Source organism: Vigna umbellata, chromosome 7 (assembly GCF_029865625.1).
Source record: "Vigna umbellata cultivar VRB3 chromosome 7, Vumbellata_1.0, whole genome shotgun sequence".
In the NCBI taxonomy this organism is placed as follows: domain Eukaryota; kingdom Viridiplantae; phylum Streptophyta; class Magnoliopsida; order Fabales; family Fabaceae; genus Vigna; species Vigna umbellata.
The window spans coordinates 26,480,665-26,493,863 of record NC_142171.1 but is presented as its reverse complement, the minus strand read 5'-3'; the positions used below and the strand labels follow the sequence as shown (position 1 = coordinate 26,493,863).

At 31.2% G+C, this 13,199-nt stretch overlaps 1 protein-coding gene across 1 annotated transcript; it reads left to right on the top strand.

The window, feature by feature from the left end:
• Positions 1-8,255: 8,255 nt before the first annotated feature.
• On the top strand, positions 8,256-12,179 carry LOC124844412 (UMP-CMP kinase 3-like). The gene is given in 9 exon segments (XM_088094855.1): positions 8,256-8,406; positions 9,432-9,481; positions 9,751-9,802; positions 10,449-10,566; positions 11,268-11,424; positions 11,526-11,606; positions 11,693-11,800; positions 11,887-12,027; positions 12,029-12,179. Coding segments are annotated over 8 exon segments (714 nt in total). The 5' UTR covers positions 8,256-8,406; positions 9,432-9,454; the 3' UTR covers positions 12,059-12,179.
• Positions 12,180-13,199: the final 1,020 nt, after the last annotated feature.

Sequence of the window (13,199 nt, the reverse complement as noted above, 5' to 3'; positions counted from 1 at the left end):
AAATTATGCATTTTCTCATATTGAGTCAGTAGATAATACTTTGTCTAATACTTAAAATCATGTTTATTTATATGTTATTCTTCAAAAACAAGTTATTAATAACTTTTATTTGTCTAATGTTAACTAATCTAGTTTTTTAGTAACTGATAAATGTTAATATACTTTAAATTTAACATCAAAATGGATACTTAACAAACTTGATTTATATGTGTTTGATGTGAAATAGACCATTTTTAGCTTAAAAATGTAGAATGAGGTATAAATGAACCAAGTTATGTGAAAATCTAACTATATTTTATTATTTTGCAGCAAAAAAAAAAAAAGAAGAAATGACAAAAGATAATTGAGTCATAAAAATGGTGTTGAGTCATAGAAGAAAGAAGATGAGAAAGCATAAAATGGATCATTGGTTTAGCTTAACAAATCAGGACTAAGTTAAAGAAAAGAAATATTTTGAATATGGAAAACAACGACACTAGAAGTACGAGAAAACTCAACCATGAAGAAACCTCAATGGCTAAGCATAGAATATGGGACTAAGCACTGACCAATATGATCTATAAACAAAAGGATTTGTCTATGTTGTATGCACTATGATACAGTGAGGAATAATCACTTTTCTTCTTTGTAATTGTAGATTAGTTGTAGTAAGATCCATAAGGAGGTTTTGCCATTCCTAGAAATCGATTACATTCATAATGAGTGGTTAATTCTTCTTTTTAGGAGGTAGGGTAATTAACTCAGACTAATATGAAACTAAGGTCCAATCAAGCTATTACACTCTTACTAGAGGCTCCCACAAGATCTAGAGGTCTTGAGCAGTAAAGCAATGATTTATTTTGTTAGGAGTAGAGGAATCACCATAAGTCTAAAATCCTTAGGTTTTAGTGATTCAAGAATAAACCTAGATTTACAAGGAAGAGTACTTCCAGGATATAAGAACAAAGATGCAATAAATATAATCAAATCAATATTAGTGCAATAGATGAAGAGGAGATGAAATTCAGCCTCCTCGAAATTGCATCTTCCCAAATAGACTTGGAGGGGCCCTTATTCATTATAACTGGTAGGTCTACGTTTTAGAGGTGACCGATCGACAAGTACAAATATAAATTAATCTTCATAAACCCTATATGATTAACAAGACAAACCATACTTATGAACTTTTGGACCGAAATTGGGTAATCCTAATGAAAAGTCCACATCAAAACCTATAAATACAGAGGTAAGATAAAAAAGTATGTGATTGTATTTATTGTGAAATTAATACAACATTGTTATTATATATCGAATTTTGTAACTAACTTGAGTGTATGAGTGTTTTTGACAGATACACAATCGCTTGGCTTGAAGACTGAACCAAAAATATTGAAAACAACAATATTTAGAATAGAAAGAAAAACCAATAATTAAATGTAGAGAAATAGTTATTGACTCCACTGTACAAAACATGATGCATATTTGAAAGAGCGCATGCAAGAATCACAACAAACATTTATAGTTTTGTAAGAAGCGTGACCAAGCATTGCATGCCACGTACGAAGAGTGTTAGATCCAGCTTTGGTGGAACGATGAACTTGAGAAACGGGCTTAAGGATGGAAAAACATATATGTCATATTTAATTTTTTTCTCGAAGAAGGATCTCCTAAGTGCCCTATCCTTTTACATTGTTTATATATAATATTCAATTAATATAAAATTTAAGTATCTAAATTTTACGTAAAGAGACTCAATATAATATTACTAGGGTCAATGACTTCCATATATCTTATTATTATTAATATTACACTAGTGCAGTTAAGGAAAACGACATCGGTTATTTTCGCCTATAAACAACAGTTTTTGAACCGAGGCATATACAGGCGAGGTAAACAGGGGTAGGCTTTTGGCCTCGGTTCACAACCGAGGCAAAAAGAGGTAGGATTTTGCCTCGGTTCACAGGGAATCGAAGAAGTATGGTTTCTTTTTTTGAAGGACTTTGCACTTTCGGTTTAGAAGGATCGAGGCAATAGAGTGGTTATTTTTTTTTTTTTGCTTTTGTCTGTGAAAAGTTGTTTCTCAAGCTTCGAGTTCTCTCAGTAAGCAAGGTATCTTCACTCTCGAGAAAGGTCCCCACCAATCTTCAACACTCCATTCATACATCGGACCACCACAGACCACCCCACAAAGTCTTCTTCTCCAACAACATTCTCCAAAATCACGCCGCTATCCATGGCAACCTGTAAGAAATAGAAACCAAGCCAGAGAACCAGGACGTTGCCGCGACTGCAGATCAGAAAGGAAGGAACCAGAAAGGAAACCATTGTCGGACCACCAGAGAACTAGGACGCCACCGCGACTCCACCAATCTTCAACACTCCATTCATCGGACCACCTTTACCGGACCACCACAGAACCACCGCGAGAGCTCTCTCTCTCCTTCGCGCAACCTGCAATATTTCCCCCGATCTCTCTCTCCTTCGCATCGAACCACCGCGACTTCACCAATCTCTCGATCTCCTTTGCACCACAGAGCAACATCTTTCCTTCGCGGCAGAGCACCATCTTTCTCCCAATCTTCATTGTCAATGTCGCCGTCACAAACCCTAAATCAAACTGTTTCCCCCAACCTCACTTTGCGCAACCCCGTTCAACCTCCATTCATCCAAATCAGCAATTTTCAACCTGCAAAATCAAGCTAAACCTGCAAGGGAGCCTCCGCCGTGGATGATTGAAGGGAGCAAGATTGAAGCAGCGGTGGAGGCAGCATCAGCGGAGGCAGCATTGGTGGACACAGGCGGCAGGGCACCAATGGCGCGACGACGCAAGGAGGAGGCGCGGGCAAGAACAGAAACGGAGGTGACGAGCGCAGAGGTGGCGGCGCGACGAGGCAGGCACGAGCACTGGCAGCATAGGGGGCGGCATGGTGAGGCAAGGAGTGGCATTGGTGGACGAAACTGCAGAGGAAGAAGGGGAGATGAGATTGGGATCGGAGGGAGGGTTATTCTCTTTGGAGTGTTTGTGCTTGGGGCGGGTTTTGGCGGAGCTAGGAGAGGCGATAGTGGTGGTCGCAAAAGCGAGTTCTTCGTCCCTAAAAGGGTTTCTTGGGAACATGAAGTGCTTCATTTTGGGGCAGAGAGGAGAAGAACACAAATGAAATGGGGAAAGGTAAGAAGAAAGATTGTGGGGTTTGGAAAGCATACTATACCTTGGTTCTACCTTTTCTTGAGGCAATAAAGCATTATATGTCTCAGTTAAACATAGCACCCGATGCCGTACGGCTGACTTAACATGTGGAAGAAGCGTGTTCAGTGAGTTGCAGGTGTGGCAGAGGCTTTATGCCTCGATTCTGCATGCACCCGAGGTAGTATCACCTTTTCAAAAAGCTGTCAGTCCAAAAGCCTGACTAGTAGGTGGGATTTTTTGCACCGGTTCTGTCTGCAACCGAGGTCGTAGCGTTGTTCTGCTTCGGTCCTGCATGCAACCGAGGCCTATAAGTTTCCCTTAATTTCAAATCTGCCACCGCATTTTGATAGGCAACGATTTGATATAAAATGAAGTATATTATACGAGTTTAAAAGCAAATATTGTACTAGTGTTATTGTTTATATATATACATATTCAATTAATATGATACGGAGTAATATTTTAACAATACAAGGTATAATAATGTGTTTAAAATATTAAAGATCTAAGATCCAAGTGTATCTTAAAAGATAAATATCTAATGTGAAGTTTCAACAAAGGTGATGTCCATGTGCACATCTTTTATAAAATAATTAAATGGAGGAAACTAAGAAGGGTAAGAAAAAACAGTTAAATTTTAATTTACTGTCGACTCAATATGTGACTATGATAGTACATTTTTAATATTTCAAAGTAGTTATTTCTTGTTAAACATATCCAATATAATATATATATTTATAATTTTTCCCACTAATATGATATGATATATTGTTTTAATAATTCAAGTAATTTTAAAGATATGTATATTTAAAAAAAATAGAGGCGTGGTGTAAAATTTCAACAAATATGTACTGATTCCTTGTTTTGAAACATATTTCGGTTGCAATATAATATATAAAAAAGTAGTTTTAAAATAATAATTTTTATATTATTAATTTTGTTTAAACAATATTAATAGTTGAAATTGCATGCAACATCTCAATCTTATAATATTTAATTATTTTATAATATATTACATTTTTAATATTATAAAATAGTTAATTCGAGAAAAAGTATATAAAATGTTATTACAACTATTCATAAATAACATAATTAATTAATATATATATATATATATATATATATATATATATATTATTCTAGACTGAACCAAAAGTACTATAAATTTTACAAAACAAAAAGAGAACGAAGAAACGTCCTACTCTAAGTTTCATCTCTACCACCAACTAACTTTTGTTTATCAAAGACACCCTCTAAACTCATATCATTAAGGTGATTATTACAGAAAGAAAAAACAAACACATATACGAACAGACAAAGACAAAAGGATAAGCTAAAGTTCCAAAAGAATAATCATACATTTTAAAACAATAATTTCACATTCATAATATAAATTAAGCAATACAAAAATAATCATATTAACCTTCGACCATCCAGATACATGTATTGATGTCGAACTCATGGAGGACTTGTCCCGTGTGTGGTGAAACAACTTGTCCACCCAAGCTACCACACACTAAGGTTAATTCGTTAACACCTATGACCTAAACCAGTGATCATAGACTAGAACCTTTGATACTCCTTACGACATAACTCATCCTTCTCTACTTAAGCCTTGATGGTTATTGGAGTATTAGGATCATCCCCCAATCCTAGAGTCTCTACTTTAATACACAACAATATAACACAAAGATCTTTCCCATGAAATTTCTTTCACCACATACTTAATCCACACTTTCCATTTCACTACAAATCACAAGACATTCATAAGTATTAAAATTATACATATCATCATAACCACCATATCATGTGTTAACAACTACCAAACATATTAATATTCAAATTTGTATTTCATGAAACATCATGATACCATCATATTCATCAACCATAAACATGTTCATAAACCATAAATATCCCTTTTCTTTTTAGATAATCGATTATTTCACTAGATAAATGATTATTCTAAAGAATTTTAAGCAAAGACAACCATACCTACTGCAATAATCGGTTATCAGGTTTGATAATTGATTATTTTAGAGAGTTTTATTAGCAAAGATGCAATACTTATTGAAGTAATCGATTATTAGGTTTGTTAATTGATTATTCCTGTCATTTTTTAACAACAACATGATTTTTTGATTTTGATTACCCCCAATACCTATCCAAAATGAGCAAAATGGTATCATTGACACTCTAATTTATTCAAAAACATTTTTATAACTCAAATTGAATACCAAATTTCTCAATTGTTTAGGAACAAGGTCCAACAGACCAAACTAACAGCTCAAACTCATACATGTTTATTTCACATGTCACATACCACATTTTAGTGAACTAAAAAGCTACCTAAGTCCTAAATACCACTAACAAATACTACCAACATTCAATTTACTCAAATAACACTCCCTACAAAAATTCACTTGTCAAACCATCACTTTTAGACCAAAACCAAGCAAGAACAATAATTAACCAAGTCCTGGTTTGCACAAACTCATACCACCAACCTTAAAATCATTCAACAGGAAAATTACTATAGAATTTAACATGTTATACCACAAATTCTAGAAAAAAACAAACACACATTCAACAAAATTCACATCAAGAACTTCATAAACCAATTTAGAAAATCAAATCAAGCATGCAACACAAGTTAACAAAACATTAACAACAAAAAAACTTAGTGGTTAGCATTACTTATCTTACATAGGACTCAACTACTCTACAAGAGCTAAGACAACTCCACCAACTCAAGGAACTTTATTTGCACCTAACTCATAAAAACATGATCATGGTATATCGTTAAAACCACTGATCAACAAAGTATCTTATAGAAGACTCAGATGACACATGCAAAAACAATATTATTACATGCAAAGGAAATGAGACAGACCAAAGAAAAGGAGTAGAAACTACTAACTTTCTCTTTTAGAGAAACTAATCAGATAGACTTGAAGATCTCGCTGCTGTGATCACTCAAACGGTCTGTGATCTCCCATCACATGAACACAGGAGAAGAACTCATAGAAAGAAGTCAGAAAACTTTAAAAAAATTATTTGTGGAGAGATGAAACTCGTTTATAACGAAACTATTTATATTAAAATCATTTAATATTAAAATAATGAAGTCTTACTATATCACTCCTAAAATACCATTTTCTAGGTCTTCGCACTTATTAATAATTAATATTAATATCATTTTTTCTTTTTATAAATGATAATTATTAAATAACAAATAAGCTTAAAAACTAAAATGCAGGGGAAATATGATTTCTTAAAAAAAAAGAGACTAGTGTAAATTTACTATTAGCCTATGATGATAATTCATTTTATTTTTTAAATAAGCGTCTTCTTTTAATTAATTTTTATCGTAAAAGATCGTGAAATGGAATAATTACAGAAATAAAATTCATAAAATATAATTGTCACAAACTCTTATTATGAAAATATAATTGCTACAAACTCTTATTATATATAACACACAATTGTTCTATTTCAATTGATAAAATTCTTCTAACATGTTCTTGTTTCATAGATAAAACAACCTTTTATTTTCTCTATCTTTTATTTCTTAAAAAATTAAATATTGATTTTTCAATTTGGAAAACGAAAAAATAAACTACATAAATATTAATCGGACAATTGATCTTATAACCAATCATTCTTAAGATTTTCTTCCAACTTTTATTCTATCATAATCTCCCTTTATTAATATTTTATTATTGATATTTAAAAATATATTTTATTTTAATGACCGAAAGTCTTAAAGTTTATGTTACATCCTTTCTTACAAAAGCTTATTCACCAACTCAAAAAAATATGAACAAGTTTAGAAAAGTATCAAGATATAACTGAAAAAGGTTAATAAAGAGCCTTTATCACCCCTTCTATACTGAATAAGATTTATTAATAAAATATTCTTACACATCATTGATCTCACTATAAAAGTAAAAACCCTTATTAAGATATTTGTGACATCATTAATAAAAAAAAATTTAATGATAAAAAATCAATTAAAATTTTTAAAATTAAAAAGATTTATTCACAAAAATTTAATAAATATTTAATTTGAAGTTTCTAAATTTATCAGATACTCAAAACATAACCTAAACCAAGTCAAACCATAATTTTCTATAATTTAAAATTTAATTATTATGCATTACTTGATAACCTTTACATTATTAATTAACAAAACTAATTGTTATTATATTTTTTGAATAATTAGCGCAAAAGTTTACAAATTTATTATATAAGTAGTGACCTGCACTACAGGGTAATGTACATATTTTAAGGTCTATAGAAATAATGGTAGGTAGACTCTTTTTTGCCTGAATTTTTCTTTTACTATTAAATTGACTTTTAATGGTATACTAAATTATTTTGAATATATTTTAGGTTACAAAAAGTAAACAAAACAATAACAAAAAGTTATTTGGTAAATAGTATATACATTTTATTAAAATTATAATTCGTCTAATTTTTTCGCATAAAACATCTACTTACTAACTTGAAAAGAAAATATGTTTACTATTAAATATAAATAACAAAGTAAATAATATAAAAAGACAAACAAGTAAAATGGTTTAAATTATATCTATATTATTCAAATTATAATAAATTTAAAGATATTTTATAGAAATATATTATCCTCATATTACACTTTTTTTCTCTATATTAATATATATACTGAATAATTAAAAAGCTATGAATTTTTATTACATAGTTATCTAAATTTGATATAAGTGTTTAGAGTTATATACAATATATAAATGGATCTTAAATAATTTTTAAATCTGTGATCAGTGATTTTATATTCCTAAAATTTGTCAAAAAAAAAATTTCTACTTTAAATCAATTAGAATTTTTTAACATTATGACTGAATCAAGGTGTTTTTAAGGAAATTGTTTTTTATTTTTTATTTTGAGAAGGAAAGTTACATGGTAGTTAACAGAAGAATCTCACCACCCTCCTTAGTTGCTGGGAAATCATGATTGTAGCCGTTACAATCACGCAAACATATCTTTCCTATTTTGCCCCTACCGACTATTAAAAACGACCTTCTTCCTCCTTCGTCAGCTTCACTTCTCTCTTTTTCTCTCTAAAAAGAGAATAAAAAAATTCACCTTCCTTTTGTTTCTCTTCTTTCTTTCAACTCTATAAATAGCACACAACCATTGAAATTCCCCTCTTCATTCTTCTATTTATCCCTCCATCTCTTTCTCTTTCTCTCATTCTCTCTAGCGTAAGGTACGACCTAACTCTGAATCTCGTTTGAATTTTCTATTATTCGCTTCGTTACGGTTCGCTCTCTCGAGATCTCTTTGAATCTCGCCGAGATCTGGCCGTGCCGATCTCCGATCTGTGCCTCTTGTAACGTGTTTAATTTCTCGAGTCTCTTGATTTGTTTGTGCATTGTTCGATTCCGTTATCGAATGTTGAAACGTAACGAAAATTCACCTCAATTGTAAACTCGGCGATTCGTGATCTTATTTTCAGTTTTCTGATGTTCATTTTCTCGTGGATGTAATTGGTAGGCTAGTTGTTTAGTTGGTTTGTGAGATGTGATTTTGGCTTGTTTTCTGTAGATCTAAATTATGATGCTGGTAGCTTTGAATGATTTTGAGTGATAAGCTTAGCGGAAAACTGAATGAGAGTATTGCATGTCGCTCTTGCTCAACCTCTTGATCTGTTGAGCGTGAATTTAGGTGAATATAGAAACTGTGTAAGCATGTGAAGATTTAGAGTATCTTGTAAATGCATTATAAGATCAATTCACCCTTAAATGTTTTAATTCAAGCAGAAGTATTCTATAATTTTATGGATCGGATATGTTTTTAATGTTCTCTATTATCGAGTATGATTCAGATATAATAAAAAGTTATGAAACTATGCTAAATTAAATTATATGTTAACTGATTTGTGTATATTATTCTAAAAATAATTCTACTTCTGACTATTCTTTTAATTGTTGAACAAGTTACAATAAATGGCACGTTAGGAAAAAGTTCATTTTTAGTGAGATTAGCGAAATTAAATGATGTTAGTTATTCTTTTTAATCAGTGCTTAAATTATTCCTTTATGCTTTGGCATTAGGGAAATGACTTCAATTTTGTATGGAAGTTTAGCTAATTAATTATGATGTTATTCTAGAATATGTTAATGAGTAACGATACCTAATGGATATTGTAATATACGTGCTTTATTTTTTATTTTTTTGACTTAGATCACTTCTATTTGACTCACAAATACTTGACATTTTTTTACAGATAAACACATTTAGGTGCTACTAATGGGAAGTGTTGAAGCTGCAAACAAGGTATCCATGGATTCACTTCTAGAATTTGTTATGTATTTTCACTTGTTATCTTTTAAACCATATTAAAGTGAACATTTGTGTAGGTTTGAATATTGAAAATGTTTTTCCTTGATTGCGCAAATTTGGTACTATATCCAGCAAAACATAGTTTTCTTTTTGTTCTATAAAACCAACATAAGCGCTAAGCTTAGCTTTATAGCCTTTTGTTCTATTGCAGAGATATTTTTAATGAATTGTATATTTAGACTGTTTTTAATCATTCATTGTAGGATGCAAATGGAAGCCTCACAGAGAAAAATCCTACAGTTGTTTTTGTCTTAGGTAAGCAGTTATCGGTTTCATTTAAGTTAAGCATCTCCGTTGCCATATTCCCTCTAAAAGAACTTTCAATCAAATTCTGGTGCATGAACTTTGTTTAAAATTGTTGAAGATGACCCTTACGTTGTAATTTCATGCCATAGATCTTCCCGTGTTCCACTCATTAGTAACAGTTTGCTCTTTTGGAAATGTTGTAATTTTCTACTGAAAAGGTTTTTTAATCCCTTGAGATTCTTTTTCTTCATTGCTTCAGTTTACATGCACGAGCTGTACTGCAAATCCTGAATCTTCAATTAATTGTTTTCTAGTTTCTCAGCTTAAATCTGCCTACCATTTAGACAAGAAATTTGACTGATGACATCATTACTTTTTTGTTATTGAACTTTCACAGGAATATTTTAAGAAATAACATACAAATACTTGTAAGCTATAATGAATATTTTGATTCTGGGTATTTATAAACTATTTGCAATCGCAAATATAAGGGCTTATTTTTTGTTGTTTAGCTTATGGCACACAACTTTTTGTTATGACCCCTTTCCGTTTTAAGAGTGAATTTATTTATCATTTATGTTTAATGTGTTAATTGGAATTTACAGTGCATTTTTTTCTGACTTTTAAGTTGGTTATTGATCTGATAATGGTATAGGTGGCCCAGGCAGTGGAAAGGGTACGCAATGTGCAAATATTGTTGATAATTTTCAGTATACTCACCTCAGTGCTGGGGATCTTCTGCGAGCAGAAATCAAATCTGGTTCTGAGAATGGGTGGGTACAAGTTTATTATTTATGTTGATATGTTATTTATAATTCATAAATGCATAAATTTATAAACTTGTTCTGGATTGAGCAGTTATCGTCTATCTTGTCTCTTTTAGAAACATCAATAGGTAGTAATTTTCATCTTGTTATTTTATTAAAAATTATATATGCACAGAAAAAACTTTTTTGTTGCCACACATGTATGAAGATTGCCCTGTTTCTTTGCCTAGAATCTTTAAAAAAAAAAATTCTAATGTGAGACTTCATTTCCCTTATTATGCATTTCTCTTGTTTATGGGAACTTCATCTATTATGAAGTTATAGAAATAAGTATACAATTGAAAAGGGAGACATAATCTTTTTCTTTTCTCAAAATTGATAGATATGCATGTGGATTCAATATCATATTGTGCTTTTGGCATCTTTGATTATATCACGGGAAAATTTCCCAGATTTGTGGATGAGTACATTTTGTCCCTTTCTTTTGCTTTTTAGTCAATAAAGATGTAAATTATCCCCTAACATTGATGTTAGGTCATGTACTCATGTTCATCTTCTGCGAAATATCTAATTATATGTATTTTTGTATACTTTATTCCTTTTGAACTTTGTCTGCTGAGCGATGGACACTGTTATTAGTCTACCATTTTTTGTATTGTTGGGCTTAAATGGCCGTTAACTTCTCATTCATTTCATTTGTTTGACAGTACAATGATTCAGAATATGATTAAAGAAGGGAAAATTGTTCCCTCTGAGGTAACAATTAAGCTCTTACAAAAAGCAATGAAGGAAAGTGGCAATGACAAATTTCTGATTGATGGTTTTCCCCGCAATGAGGAAAATCGTGCAGCATTTGAGAAAGTGGTAATGGAGATACTAAAATTTAAATAAATAAAATTTTAACTATTCCGATATGGATAATGGTTTACTAACTTTTATTTCCAAAATGCATTATGGATTTGCAGACAGGAATAGAGCCAGCTTTTGTCCTATATTTTGATTGCCCCGAGGAAGAGATGGAGAGGCGACTTCTTAGTAGGAACCAGGTTTAGGTTTATTTTTGTTTGGTTTTAGTTATTATTTGTATTTCCTATTGCTAGTCATCACTGAGGACCATTTCTTAATTATAAAGGGTCGAGAAGATGACAATATTGAAACAATAAGGAAGCGGTTCAAGGTGTTCTTGGAGTCTAGTCTTCCCGTGATTAATTATTACGATGCAAAAGGAAAAGTTCGCAAGGTAATTTATAGTTGTGCTTCTACCATAGTTTCATAAGTTTCTTAGTTTCTTTTGTAGGGACATCAATAAATTTGTTTCTTTTGTAGATCAACGCTGCAAGATCTGTTGAAGAGGTATTCGAGACTGTGAAAGGAATTTTTGGTCCCAAGAATGAGAAGGTAAATCATTATGTTCGTCTTATGTCAAAACTTTATATGTACAAGTTCCATTTTGTATCAAAGACAAAATTTGGGAACCATTGTCTTCCTTGTTAATTAGTAATGTACCTGTCTTGATAGTAAAGTGTGTTGTATACTATAATAATTTCACTAATGATCGACTCCTGTCATGCCTGAATATTTTAAGATGTTTAATTTTATATACATTATTATGATGTTAATTTTTCATATGCAAATGTTGTAAAACTATAATATTTAAATAAAACTTTGATTACCCTTTTTTTCATCATCAATTTTATTTGTTTAGTATACATTAATGATAGGGTTGATATATTTTTTTTCCGAATAAATAAATATATAGGTAACATAAATGAAAATATTATCTGAAGAGGTGTACCGTTCAAGTAGATATATTAACATAAATCTCAATTGGACACAATTATGAATTCAGTAAGCCTTCATGAAAACTTTCAAGAACCAATTGCTGGCTCTCTACCTATGCTTTCAATATCTACAAGAGGAAAAAACATTTATTAATTATCTAGAACATTCTTTAATGGCAAAACCTACTATTGTACGTTTGAGAAACATGAAGCCTTAATCCTCAAACATTCTTAAACCCTCGAGGGATATAAAGTTTTCTGATTAGACTACTCTTTGAATCAACTATTGTAACAATTATATATGTGAAGCCTAGTTTGTGCACGTGAAAGTAGGGAGAATAGCAAAAGTTGCAACCGTTAGATGCTTGTAGTAGATATTGACTTTCCTACCAAACTACTTTCTGGTCTCGTAAGGAAAGGATTTTTGATATGAAAAGCTTTTGAAACTTACTTAAATTGCAACCTAAATTAAGACAAGTACAAATGAAAATGTACATTGCATGTGATCCTTCCATTTTTCACTTGTCAGACGAGTGAGAACTTCCTGAGAAGTTTAAGGAGTAACTCTAAATTATAAATGATCAACTTTTCACCAGAGACATGAATATTATTTATCATGAAAATTAATGGGAGTTGATGTTCATCTGTTTTTTTGCAGGCTGAATGAGCATGTTAACCTTGAGTCCATGGTGGAAATTTGGAGGTAAATGTTGCATCATGAATGATATATAAGCATATATTTTATATTGATGCATTTTACTGTACTACTTGACTTCATGATCATGCATCACTGAGTAGATTGAAGTTTAGATTTTAGTTTTTTAATTTTTTTTGTTTAGCATTTTAAAATTCGTGCAT